Consider the following 13,593-nt stretch of genomic DNA (forward strand, 5'->3'; position numbering starts at 1 on the left):
ACGGAGGCCGTTAGTATAAGTGAGTATCAGTCATTGGGCCACGGAGATTACATTGAAGATTCTGTAATATTTTATATTAAGATATTTATACTTGTATAACAATATGTTTATGTTTTTTTTTAAACGTCTAGGGCTCTGTGCCGAGGTTTTTTTGGCAGCTTCTTTTCCCCGGCTATACAGATTGAGAGAAGTTGCAGTAGGTTAAGGCGGATGAGATGTTCCTTATTTTAAAAAGTACGACGGGAAGTGTATCTATGTTACCTACTGAATAAAGTTATTTTTTAATTTAAATTAATTACATTCTGTTTCTCTACAATTTGTCATCGGCTCAATGAGCAGTGTATATACACGTATTGAACTAATGTATAAAATAACATGTTATGTAATTACTTTTGCATAAATTGGCGAGTCGGTTGGTCTGTGAGCTTCGTTTTATATGATTCTTTTTCATGCTACGTGTGTTGGGGGTAACTTAAACGAAACTCATACGAAAAATTACACAATTATTTATTTTATACAAAAACACCTTGTCAAAATATTTTATACAACGTTATAGATAGTGATTATAAATTAATACGATGCGTGCAATGGCAATGCATGTGATGCCGTAAGTACCTATTATTATTTTAGTCCCTTGCTGGGCGCCAATTTGTCTACAGTTATAAATGTAGTCTTTTATTTACTAAACGTGTAAATTTTATTCAAAAGTAGTTATTATGCTGTTGAAACTTTTAATTTTAGATAAGTGAGTGATTGTTTGCAAATCTTTGAATTAATGAATTATCCATTCTGTAGGTATCTCTGTCGGGACAAATTTTAATTTCGAATTACATTGAAAATAGGTTTCAACATCAGAATCAAAATATTTAAAATATAGTGATATAACACACTAAACATTACAAACAGTCAGTGAGCCTTCTTATAAAGGTGAACAACTTAGTATGATTAGAAAGCTCATAATAGAACAACACACAAGATTTTACAATGATCGTAGAATGAACTAAACCTTAAATATCTCTACCTACTTAATATTAAAGTTGGTAAATTTACAACATTCATTTTTTACGGTGATTAGGTACTGAGTCTCTATATTCACATTTATTTGCGTTAATTTTTAAGTGCTTTAACATGTAAGTGGTCTACTCCTGAAATAACTATTTTACTTAAAGTGTATCATGAATTTTAGCTTTTAATCATTAGCTTCAACTTATAAATGTTTTGTAATTTCACAAGCTTTCAGTCACTAAAATCACTTTCGTAATTTGTTCAGACAGTTTCAAAGCATTTAGAATAGAAAGTCTGTCACTTATCACTAATGACTAGATTCACAAATTGACTTACGATACCTAAGTGAAGAAAAATGCGAAGCAACTCCATATTAAGACTATATTGTTCAGAAATAAGTTGATTGATGAATTCGGACCTTCATACCTGTAGGTTTTCATTTCGTTTTGAATTGGAACAATCGGGTCTATAACATTGGGAGGTATTTCCGTTGTCACCTCTTCTCTTGGACAAGGCAAGTTTTCAGGTGGAATCTTCAAGACATTCCTCTTTATTCCTTTCTTACCTTCCATATCATTCAGTCCGTGCTCTTTCAGTTCTTCTAATTTTCTCTCTGTAGAATTATTCTTAGCGTTTTGAGTTTCAATAGATATTCCAGGATGCAAAATGTCTTGGTTGTACTCGAGCTTGTTGTCAATGGGCTCAAACTTATTATACGCTGAACTAACAATGGGTGGATCCGACTTGCAAGTGACGCTTTCCAGAGATTCCTTTGTACTCTGACTCTTCGTGTCATTTCGAAGAACATGCATCCACTTCAGTCGGCAGTCGCAGACGAAGTTATTTTCTGTAATGAAAACAACGTACCTAATTAATGATAACATTTTATATTTTTATTTTGAAAATATCGATTAGGTCAAATCTAAAGAACAATAATATGGAGCATTTCATTTCGAAGAAAGTTTAAATCGTGCACAGGAAATTCAAAATAATTTCTATGCTAATTTTGAAATTTGTTTTCTACACCGTTTTGCACTTCTATATACGCCCCTACACCTGAGAACACCCTCTGGGATCATAAAAGAACAAACTTTCGAAGTGAGTCAAAGTTAACAACACAACTGTTTCTACTCTTTATACATTCAGTGAATGTTTAAAGTTTATCAAGTTCATATGTGGAAGTATTAAATATTCATTATTACCTTCCAAAAGCAAATTGCTGTTCTGCGGCTTCAAGTTGTCCAATATGGGCTTAATATTGTCGAAAGTTAATGCGTGTAGTTCGTTGGAACGCAAATCCAGGGAGCTGAGACCCCTCACCCCTTCGAACAGCCCCTTGGGGAGTGAAGCCAGTTTATTATCATCAAGGGACAACTTTCGGAGTTGGGACAACCCGTCGAAAGCCCTTTCAGAAATAAACTTCAAATCGTTCTTGCCTAGTAACAACTCCTGCAAATTCCATAGTTCGGCGAACGTGAACTCGGTCAGATTGTAAATGCGGTTCCTCCTCAGATCCAATTTCCTCAAGTTAGCCAATCCATCAAACGTGCGACGGTTCAAATGGAATATGTTGTTTTTATTCAGGTCCAATTCCAGCAGATTGAACGTGTGTTGAAATGCTCCGTCTTTAATAGACGATATGTTATTCTTTGTAAAAACAAGCTTCTGAAGTTTCGGTAAGTCGTAGAACGACAGCGTTGCAATTTCTATAATCATATTATCTTCCAAATTTATCGTAGTTATATTCGGTAAATGAGCAAAAGCATACGGTTGAAGAGTTTCGATTTGATTTTGGGATAACATCACTTCTTTGAGATTCGTTAAATTTGCAAATGAGAACGATGTGATCTCGACTATATTTCCGTATTTGATATTAATGGAGCGAAGTTTTTGTAAGTAATACAGCGCTTTCGTGGGCACGTAGCCTAAAGCGCCATCGACGCGGACATTAAAAGACAAAGTTTGCAAAGTTGGTTGCGACGCGAAACTCTGCCAGATGAGATCGTCGCGAGGTATCCCTCCATTGAATACCCAGCATTCCGCTTTGGTTGCGTTCCTGGGTTCTCTTGCATTTTCGCAGTAGCAGTGGACTTTAGAGTCGCGATCTGTGATGTCGCAGATATTTTTCTGGAAACCTCCAGTTTTTTCCTTCGTGCGCCTCTTGTTATTGTTGTCCCTGGCGTGGACGTTAATTGACATTTCGTTGACGAGCGCGAAAGTGATCACGATGTACATTATTCCAGTGAGTCGAGGCTCCATTTTCGTTTAATCTGAAACAAGCGAAAGTCATTATGTTAAAACAACAACATTAATTCTTCAGCGTTTTATTGGATTACGTCGGATCGAGATTCGAAAATGAGGATGGAAGGTATTGCGAATTCGAATGTTCCATTTATTAAAATTGTATCTTAAAATAAAAACAAAAATATTCAAATGGACGCCTTGAAAGGTTTTCAAAAAGGGCGTTGTGGTCGGATACCATTAGGCTTTATACTAAACAAGCATTTTATTCGAATTGAAGCATATTGTTTCTATTTTAATGTCGTGGTTAAGTAATCAAAACATAATCAGTTAATGTTATTTATAGGTACCTACACATTACGTTGAATAAAACCGCAAATTTTATTTACACACCCTGATCTATTGATCATTGACCTACATAAACCGCGATTTCGTTGTGGGGTTTATTATTGGAGTACAATTGAATACAGAAAACTAAATTAATATGCAATATGTTTACTCTTTTTTTAAATGCCGAGTATAAAATTTTTATAATTTTTAAACAAAATCTTATGTCCTTGAAATATTTGTAACAATAAGTCTTGATTGAAATGCGTCCTAGTTACCTTATTTTCTTTGCAATGTAATGAAACATAAAAGCAATAATCGTTACAAAGTAAGTAAGGGTAGTGTAAAATAGAGGTGGCCCAACAGAGGGATGATGCGGGCGAATGATGATGAAGACAATTTTCCAGACTTCATACATAATGAAGAAAGAACAATGAACAGAGTGATAATGCAAAGCGGATAAGTATATAAGTCATATTTTCAGAATTATACATATCTACAAACTAAAGATCAAAGTTTCATTTGAAACGGACATGTTAATGTATGATGTAGATTTAAAGAGACATTTTATTTATCTTCACCCCTTTTATTCCTTTTTTTACAAAAAAAAAACAAATGCATCTTTACTTCGACTCTCACGGTATAAGACAATCCTAAATTCATACCATAAACAAACAAATGTTCATTCATTATTCTTCCATAGTATTCTCTTACTTTCTATTAATCTTACGGTCTATTCTACATCAATAATCTACATCACTGTCCTACATCAATATGAAAAATGAAGATATATCCAAACGGAAAACACTTAAATGTCGTTCAGCAAATTTAAAGTTCTAATTTAGGAGATTTGCATATTAGTCATAAAGTTGTCAAACTCTCGAGCGAGTGATATCTGGATGATATGGGAAGTTTGAAAGTTTTATATGAAAACAAAAATGCTTACTCATTTCGATAACAAGTATAACTTGTGAGATTGAAAATTATAATTGATTTACGAAAAGGACTTACGAGTTACGGAGTTTAGGATTAGACTTGGAATTATTTGAATAGACATATTTTTCAAACAAACTTTATCATAAGACGAAAATATACATTTTGAACATCAAAGCAAATATCATATTGTCCCCCCCTAAAGTCGATTAGCCACCAAGACGTACGATATTGTATGAATGGTATCTCACTTGATTGCGCAACTAATAATAGTATTGTAGTATCATAACAGTATTGCGCTTGTGTTTTCCCTCATTCAGCGCTTATCGCTATCGACCCACTAGGGTCGATTAATTCTTTCAAATATTTTTCCTCTCAGACGACGCCCTGAGCCGAGGTTCGCGCCCAACTGGGCACCCTCAGGCCTGTTGTCTTAAACGTTGTACCGGGTGAGAGCCTTCAGCGCTCCCCATTTGTCCGGCCAAGTAGTTAATGCCATCTGCGGAAAATCTACAATAAGTCACGTCAAAAAAAAAGGCTTGTTCCCTATTTACAACTTAGTGGACAAGTGGATTGAGAGAGATTACAAAAGATGGGATTCAAAAATATAATACAAAGGAACAATCTTTGTGGTTGTATACATTTTTTTTAAAGTAATAAATAAGGTTAAACGGTAGTTAAACGGTAAGTGGATGGTACACGCTTACCCGTATTACCACTTTAGTTCTCAAAGCTCCGTTTCTTTTACCTTTTGTTGAATTGTGATTCTGGTTTCCAAATAAGGATTGTGGCCATGATATCAGACACCTCTATTTCCGATTCAAATCCGCTACCCCATGAAATAACAGCCAGCTAAATAATGAAGAAGCATTCATAATATATCCCCTGAGAGATTACGCCGTAACCGAAGGTAATTCAACGTATCGAATGAATACGCACAGACACGCTAATCCAAATGAGTTTCACTTGATAACATGGCAATGATACTTTGTTAAGTGGTTAGACTAGTTCAGCGTAAGAGAGTTAGAGTAACGCTTTAGAGTCAAATGTCTCGAGTGGATTGCGTAACTCTTGTTTTTGATTGCTTTGAATTTAGGAGTAGCTATGTTATTTTTAGAATACATACAGACATAAACTCACCCACTTATGTATGTTCCTTCCTTCAGAAAAACATCGTGAGGAAACCCACATTCCCGAGAAATGTATTTCGGGGTTATGGGACATAACCTATATTGGACTGGTTTTTACTTCGCGGGTTGAAAGGCCAGACAGGCAGTCGCTTCTGTAAAATACCGGACCTGTCAAATCTTCAGGTTAGGTAAGCGGATCCCGTGAAAAATCGAATAAGGCTATGGCGATGATGATGCATTCTATGTCCCACGTAACTACCTGAGTACGGTAGCGAATTTCTTGTTAACTATTAAGAAATAGTGATTAATACTTTTTGTCCATCGAATCAAATGGTCAATGAGGACATAATATATACCCAACACTTCACAAACATCAACTACATTCACATCGTCTTCATCGTGTTACATATTCGTAGTTTCACGGGTTCAAATCCCGGCTCGGGCTAAACTGAATTCGAATTTATGCGTTTGAGTTCATGTTTGGACTATAGATATTAATTTATGTCCCGTGGTTTCCAGGATTTGTGCCCGGTCAATGGCAGTGATATATTACCACCCCTATTAAATGGGCGTAAAGGTATAAAGTCTCCAACAAAACATACCTTTGTACTATGAATCAAAAAAGTATTGCCAATACTTCGTAGTTAATCTACAAACCACGTAGTTCAAAACACTTATCGTGCCGATTATTTCCCTTGGCTCTTAAAATGTCATACCATAGACACTTAGCGCTATTCAACAAGTGTCCCATCTTTGTATCTAAATAACGTCCGTTCTAACCCATTTCTCTTTAAACGCCCCATTGGGAGGCGAGAGGTTAAAACAAAAAAGCTCTGAAACGTCCCGTGTTAGTCCAAGCCAAGATCTTGATAAAGAACGAAGGTCTCCAGCGATACAAGAGATTTATTGCTGAAAATCTCTTGAGAGGAACAGATATATTCTTTTGAGTGGTTAGACTCATGTCACACCGGACCGAATAACCAGTCCGATAAGCTGGAAAAATGTCTCGCGTTTTGAATGAGATTTATTGCTTATTCTTTTAGATTGTGTGTCTGTTGTGTATTTTTCTGTAAACTTGTAAAACATACACATATAAAAATTAACGTTCATTACGTAACCTCTAATGGGGTAAGGACAATTTGCAGTCACTGTTAGTACTTTTAAAACTGGAAAAAATATGTTTCGAAGGTACTGGTTTTCATTTTGCGGGTGAGAAGGTCAGACATGCAGTCGCTTCTGTAAAAAAATCACATCTGTTAAGTCTTCAGGTAAGGTGGAAACAGGATACTTCTTTTCAGGAACCTAAGTCAAGTTGCAGGCAATTACTATGATTCACGAACAGGGTTAGACTAGCGAAGATTCTTGATTTAAAACAAAGGCACATTTTAAGACAGGTACTCAAAGTTCAAAGTAGTTCATTCCTCATTAGATAGATAGATAAAATACTTTATTGAGCACAATGGACACAAAATACAGAGATAAGGACAACATATACAGAAAAACACAACAGGCGACCTTATTTCTCATGCAGCAATTTCTTCCAGGCAACCTTAAACATTAGCTTCATATTCATCATATACATAATTAACTTAAAACTTTTACTTGATAAATTTAGACGGAAAATTTTGATCGACATGAGATTTTATATCATCCAATTAAATCTTTAATATAATAAAGGATTGATCCTCCCGGAACTTCAAAACCAATACCCATCAATTATCAAATTTTGTAGCTTCTCTTTGTTACAATTCTAAGGCTATTTGCCAAATTTGGAGCTTGGGACGTTGTCAAAGTTACTGTTGCACTTTCTGTTATCTCTATTCGGTTACGAAAGGGTGATCAATTTAGGTCCCCTTTGAGAAGGGTCTTTAACCTTGAAAGTTTCGGAGTCGGAAGTTGTGTAATATTGTTCGCTGTGAGTTTATTTTGACGGGTGGTTGTATTTTTGTAGTGGACCGGGAGTTATTAAAAATTATACGATGATTACGTCGTTTGGGGCCACAATGTTGGGGCATCATCATACTTTTTTGTACAATCAGCTGATTCAAGCCTACCGGCCATGAGCCAAATGACTTAATCACTTAGACCACGGAGGCTGTGATATGTGCATGTTTCTAAATGTACTCATCCACTATAAAATTCCAAAATATTCCCAACTAAAACTTTGCACTCATAAATCAGTTCATATGAAACTAAAATAAATCTCCAGAGATTACGCGACGGTGTGACGTGTGGCCTCGCAAAAGAAAGAGTTGACTTTGGCTTCCGTTTGTACTGAACTCTTCCATGACACGGCTTTGAAATTCAAATACACGACGCATGCTTCATAACGTTGCTTATCAGAATTCTCTTTGCATATCCACGTCTACAAATCCGTTTTAGAAAATGTTCGCGGGGCTTTTAATGTTCAGAGTTGGGCGTCAAACTAGACTGAATTAATGCTGCTGGTAACACTGGTAGAAAGGATTTGAGTTGTACATTTAGTCGGTTTTTTACAATTTTGATATTGAAACCGTGGTAGTTTAGTTGGTTGCCTCTCACTTTGAGGGTGCAGTCGCAGCACAGGCCTAAACCAATGATTGTCGAATTTGTTTTGAATTCATGTTTGCCTCATAAAATGATTATGACGTGCTCAGCGGTGAAGGAAATCGTGAGGATACCCTCATTCCCGAGAAATACATGTTCGGAGGTATGTGACCTAACCCGTATTGGGCTGGCTTTCCCGTCGCGGGTCGCTCCTTAAAAACCGGACCTGTCAAATCTTCAGGTTAGGTAAGCGGACACTGTGAAAAACACAAAATTGCAGTCAGTTTACAGTTTCAATGCAGTTAAATGCCAATAGACAAAAAATTGCATCCCAGTTGCAACTTTGTAGCTGTTCAAAGGCAGTTCGTCGTAAGTTAAATGCGTTCTTACTTGTATATAACCAGGCAAGTTATTGAGTCATTTATACGATTAAACTACATAATTCCAAACGGGAACAGCTCAAGAATAATTCATATTAATTTACCCTATAAAACTGAGTGGAATTATAACAAAAACGATAACGTTGCGCCACCTCTGTACGTGATAGGAATAAACGATTTCGTATCCAGTTGAGTCTTATCGGAAAATGCTTACCTCCTCTGTCTTTGTGAGTTTTTGTAACATCTGTCTGACTGACGACGAGTAGCGATTTGTAATAGCTTTTGTAACCCGATTACGTAAAAAAACGATTAAAAGTACAAATACAAAAACTCTTTATAGCACTTAAATCACATAAAAAATAGTATTATAATTAAATTTTGTAGTACAACAGGCGGCCTTATTGCTAAGGTAGCAATCTCTTCCAGGCAACCTTTAGGTATAGGATAAGTAATTAGTAATTTATCGAATAGACGGCCTCCTGGTAGGTATAATCACAATATCACCTTGTGATCCTTAATTTGGTTTGGACATTTCAAACTGATCACGCGATTGTCCGAATGTAACATGATCCGTGCTTCGGAGCGCACGTTAGGCAGTCGGTCCCGGCTACTATTTACGTATGTAAGTAGTCGCTGGTGTATAGTAACTCTGACACCAGGGTTGATGAGATCGGTCATCACCTTATAACCGACATGACACGAGAGAAGAAGATAGAGTACGTACAATCATGAGCAATATCATGTACCCACTTTAGAGCCCTGTCGCACTATCATTTTTGACGTTTAATGAGACTTACGGTTTAATTTGTCAAAAAAAAATAATGTGACATGGTTTTAAAGTGTATAAATATACGTATTAGTACTCGTGACCGTACATACTTAGTGTGTAGTGTGTACATATATTATGATTTCTTGAAAAATATATTATTATATTTTGTATAATTATCATCAGTTTAGATTGATGAATGTAGAGGAAGCGAGATAAGTGTGTCAGGATCGAAGCAAATGAAATTCCACAGTCTCTGCCTACCCCGGTGGAAATAGGCGTGAGTTTATGTATGTATGGTATGTTGTAACCTTAAGAGAGAGCGCCATATTGAATTTAGTGTGACGTCACATAGCCAGCGGACAATCAAGACTTGATAAGTGGTTTAAAAGTTAAGAGGGAGGAAGGAACATATTATATAGGTATATAATAGTATGTGGAGCTCGGTGGCGCAGCGGTTAACGCGCTCGGTCTGCGATTGCTGAAGTTAAGCAACTTTCGCAAAGGCCGGTCATAGGATGGGTGACCACAAAAAAAAAAATCATGTCGAGCTCCTCCGTGCTTCGGACGGCACGTTAAGCCGTTGGTCCCGGCTGCATTAGCAGTTATTAATAACCACCAATCCGCACTGGGCCCGCGTGGTGGTTTAACGCCCGATCTCCCTATCCATCCATAGGGAAGGCCCGTGCCCCAGCAGTGGGGACGTTAATGGGCTGGTGATGATGAATAGTATGATAGCCGTCGAATACGAAATGGTTATGTACGTTTTTGCTTTTCCGTAGTCGGTTAAAAAGCAATTATTCGCTATAACTCGAACAGAGGCCTAAACAACCCTTAATTTCTTATTTGCATCTCTGGAATATTCTTGCTGTGAGTGTGAATTTGAAGCGCTTCCAATAAGGGTTGAAAATCTTCGTTTCATTATTGAGTAGGTATACTGGGTACCATTTAAGGCCGTGCTCCAGAAGTTTGAACGTTGAGTTGTACAATCCTCCGTGTTTAGTATTCATTCAAAGGATTCATACTAAAATTCATTCTTCCCTTCATTCTCTCTCTGTTCGCCCAACCTCCGCAGCGTCAATACGTGTATTTAGTGTATTGTGTTTTGTAACTGTTTTCTTTCATATATAAATAAATAACAAGTGATTGTAAAAGTGACTTTTTGTTAATAACGCCCTGCTGCATTAGAACATTCTTTTATCAATCAAAACAGTGAACACTCCGGTTTCGAAACCCGGTGGAGACACATCAAAAGAATAACTTTGTGATCCCTAGTTTGGCAAGGACATTGCAGGACATCACCTGATTATCAGAAAGTAAGATGATCCATGCTTCTGCAGTCAGTCCCGGCTACTACTTACTGATGTACTTAAGTTAGTAGTCGTTACATGAGCCATGTCAGGGGCCTTTGGGGGCTCAATAGTAAGCCTTGTCACCAGGGTCGATGGGGTTGGTAATTAATCTGACAACACACACGGTAGAAGAAGAAGGCTAGGTTTCATTATACATGAATTACATCTGGCTATTATTTGCTAGAGCGAGAGAGCTAGACAACAGTCGGTCTGTTGCCATGAATTCCGTACCGGATGAGAGTCCTCGGCGTTCCCCATTAGTCCGGCCAAATTGTGAAGTCACTTAAAAAGAAAAATCGTTTATGATACGCTTTTCCAAGAAGTACAAAGTGTATTATATATAATGTCTTTGAGATACTACTTCTTTTTCCGTCTTTAAAAAGGTCAAAGGTACTAACCAATAACTCACCTATCAAAAAATCCTTAATTGGATTTACCTTGGCAAAAACAGAAGCTTCCTTAGCTTGGGTAATTAATTACTTATAGTAATTTATTAGGATTGATTGTTTTTTAACCAAATTAAAAAACGGTCCAGGTTATTTAATCCGACAAAGTTGATCGCGTATTCCAAGTTTTTAGAACAATCTAAGAAGGAGACATTAATTAATTTTTTAAAGTCATTTATTCTATGTACAGGCATCGTGGTAGACCTCGAAAGAGATGGCGTGACGACTTGGCCGCCAGCCGGAGGGACTGGCCAGAGTACGTATAGGACCGCAAAAAATGGAAAAAGGAAGGGGAGGCCTTTGCTCAGCAGTGGGATCTTGCAGGATCTTGCAGGCTAGATTAGTAGACAGTTTTTATAAGGATTTAGTAAAAGATAGACGAAGATGTAGAAAAGTATTTGTTATGTTATAGACTAGCGGGTATGGATGTCCTAAACCTCGATAACGACCCCGCCGGCGTGGTCGACGATTTCCCTCATTCAACGCTTATCGCTATCGGCCTACTAGAGTCGATTAATTCTTTCGCCGACGCCCTGAGCCGAAGTTCGCGCCCAACTGGGCACCCTCAGGCCTGTTGTCCTATTTTTTTTTGTTTCGGGTGTGAGTCCTCAGCGCTCCCTATTTGGACGGCCATTTGCAAATCTACAATATGTCACGACAAATAAAAATCTTTAATAATTAAAAATGGATTACGTCATTCTCATTAACTCAATATGAGTAAATAGGCGACGGTGGGCTGGTAACCCGCTAGGTAAGTCTAGACTTACCGATGCCGATTCCTGGGCAAATTGCGAAAATATGATCTTAGGTTAAGGAAACACACTTATTTATCTAGGTATTAAATAACCTGATACAGGGGTTGTGTGTAACACTATACTACTTTGTATATTGGCGATGGGCTGATCATTTTATCACCATACGGTTCATCAGACACGTCATAATTATTTTAATTCTGAATTAAAAGTGGCTGCAAGTTGTCCTTTGTAGGGTAAAAAAGCCACATCAACGCAATTTATCTAAAAAGCAAAATTGCAATTTGAAATTTGCGCATATGTAACAAATGTCAAATAGCAATATTGCTTTCTTAGTTTAGTTGCAACAATGTGGCCTTTTTAGACCCCAAGATTGGATAAATTTATTGTACAAGAGTAGAAATAACAAGTAAAATAGGAGGTTAAGCGGTAACAATACATGTCAGTGGCTCGCAGCTGTCCAGTGGTCACGCAACATAACATTGGCAACGCAGGGGACGTCACGTGCCAAACATTAGCTCGTCCCACTGCTGTGTGGATTTAGCTTTATAAAGTTATTGTTCTGTCAGAGAATTATTCTAAGTTAAGAGAAGCCCGTAGGCACACCCGGGACACTTCATACAAAAATCTTACTCTTACCATGTATGGTCACGAGCATTAATATGTATACACTTTGGTACCATGTCACATTAACTTTTTTGACAAATTGAACTGTAAGTCTCACTAAATGACAAATATGTTAGTGCGACAGAGTCCTACAGTGGGTACATTATATTGCTCATGAATGTACTTAACGCGTAGGTGCGAGCGAAGCACAGCCCGCGCGCTCTCCCCTTATTTCTTAGCGGATTACGGCCATCTAAGATTGAAGTAAGTCGCAGAGAGGGTGACGTCGACGCCCTATACGAGTTGTTGCAGGCGAAGATTATTTTTTGTGACGTAACTTTTTGTAGATTTGCCGCAGATGGCATTAACTACCCGGTGTTGCAGGCGAAGAGTTACGTAGTGTTTTTTCTTGATTCTACGCCGCAGCCCAATAACATTCTACTTGTTGACAAATACCAATTAAACTGTTAAGTTGAGATATGCTAACAAGCGGAATGTATAGGCTGTTAACGTTTAAAATGTTCGTGTTCTACATTCCAATTAACATCTGAAAGCTCACAACGAAACCCATAGAAACAGAATGAAACACGTAGAATAGAAACGTCGTAAAAAGCAAACTCAAACGAGGACAATCTGAGCATAAAAGCACGTGGAGCGTAAAACGAGCCAATCAAATGTTTTTACATTTTCCTACTTACAACACTTTGGCTGCGAGCCTGTTGGCGCTGCCAACGCTATCATGACGTTTCTATTGTGCTACTGTATTGCCTATTCTGTGGGAATCGTCCGCTTGTAGGTCAAGTTTTTCTTTTTTAATAGAACTCGGTTGTGGCGGCTTGTTTATGAATATTATGACTGTTGTCTACATACGTTTATTTGCATGCGCGTCGTCTCCAAGTTTGCTTTGAAAGTCATATGCCAAGTGTAGTCTTCTGAACATAACTTTATTATGTTAGTACCTACATACATTTTGTTATGCTCTTTTAGTTACTCTGTCCGGATGTGGATTTTAAAAAGTAGTTAGATAAAAACAATTGTTATTTATTTAGATAACCAATAGCCCAGTTCCCTTTGTTCCCATAATCTGCAATAGTCCTACACGAACCGGGGATTGTCTTTGGGTGCACTC

The 13,593-nt window shown here is 37.4% G+C and overlaps 1 protein-coding gene across 1 annotated transcript in view; it reads right to left on the reverse strand.

Annotated features, from left to right (window-relative positions):
• Positions 1 to 490: 490 nt before the first annotated feature.
• Positions 491 to 13,593, reverse strand: part of LOC126373318 (connectin-like) — a 344,663-nt gene continuing 331,560 nt past the window's right edge. The window contains exons 4-5 of the mRNA XM_050019435.1: positions 2,208 to 3,275; positions 491 to 1,852 (exon numbers count right to left, since the gene is read on the reverse strand). Coding sequence (XP_049875392.1) covers positions 1,347 to 1,852; positions 2,208 to 3,264 — 1,563 coding nt within the window. The 5' untranslated portion in view covers positions 3,265 to 3,275 and the 3' untranslated portion in view covers positions 491 to 1,346. The remainder of the gene's footprint in view (positions 1,853 to 2,207; positions 3,276 to 13,593) is intronic.

This window comes from Pectinophora gossypiella, chromosome 15 (genome assembly GCF_024362695.1).
Source record: "Pectinophora gossypiella chromosome 15, ilPecGoss1.1, whole genome shotgun sequence".
NCBI classification, from domain to species: domain Eukaryota; kingdom Metazoa; phylum Arthropoda; class Insecta; order Lepidoptera; family Gelechiidae; genus Pectinophora; species Pectinophora gossypiella.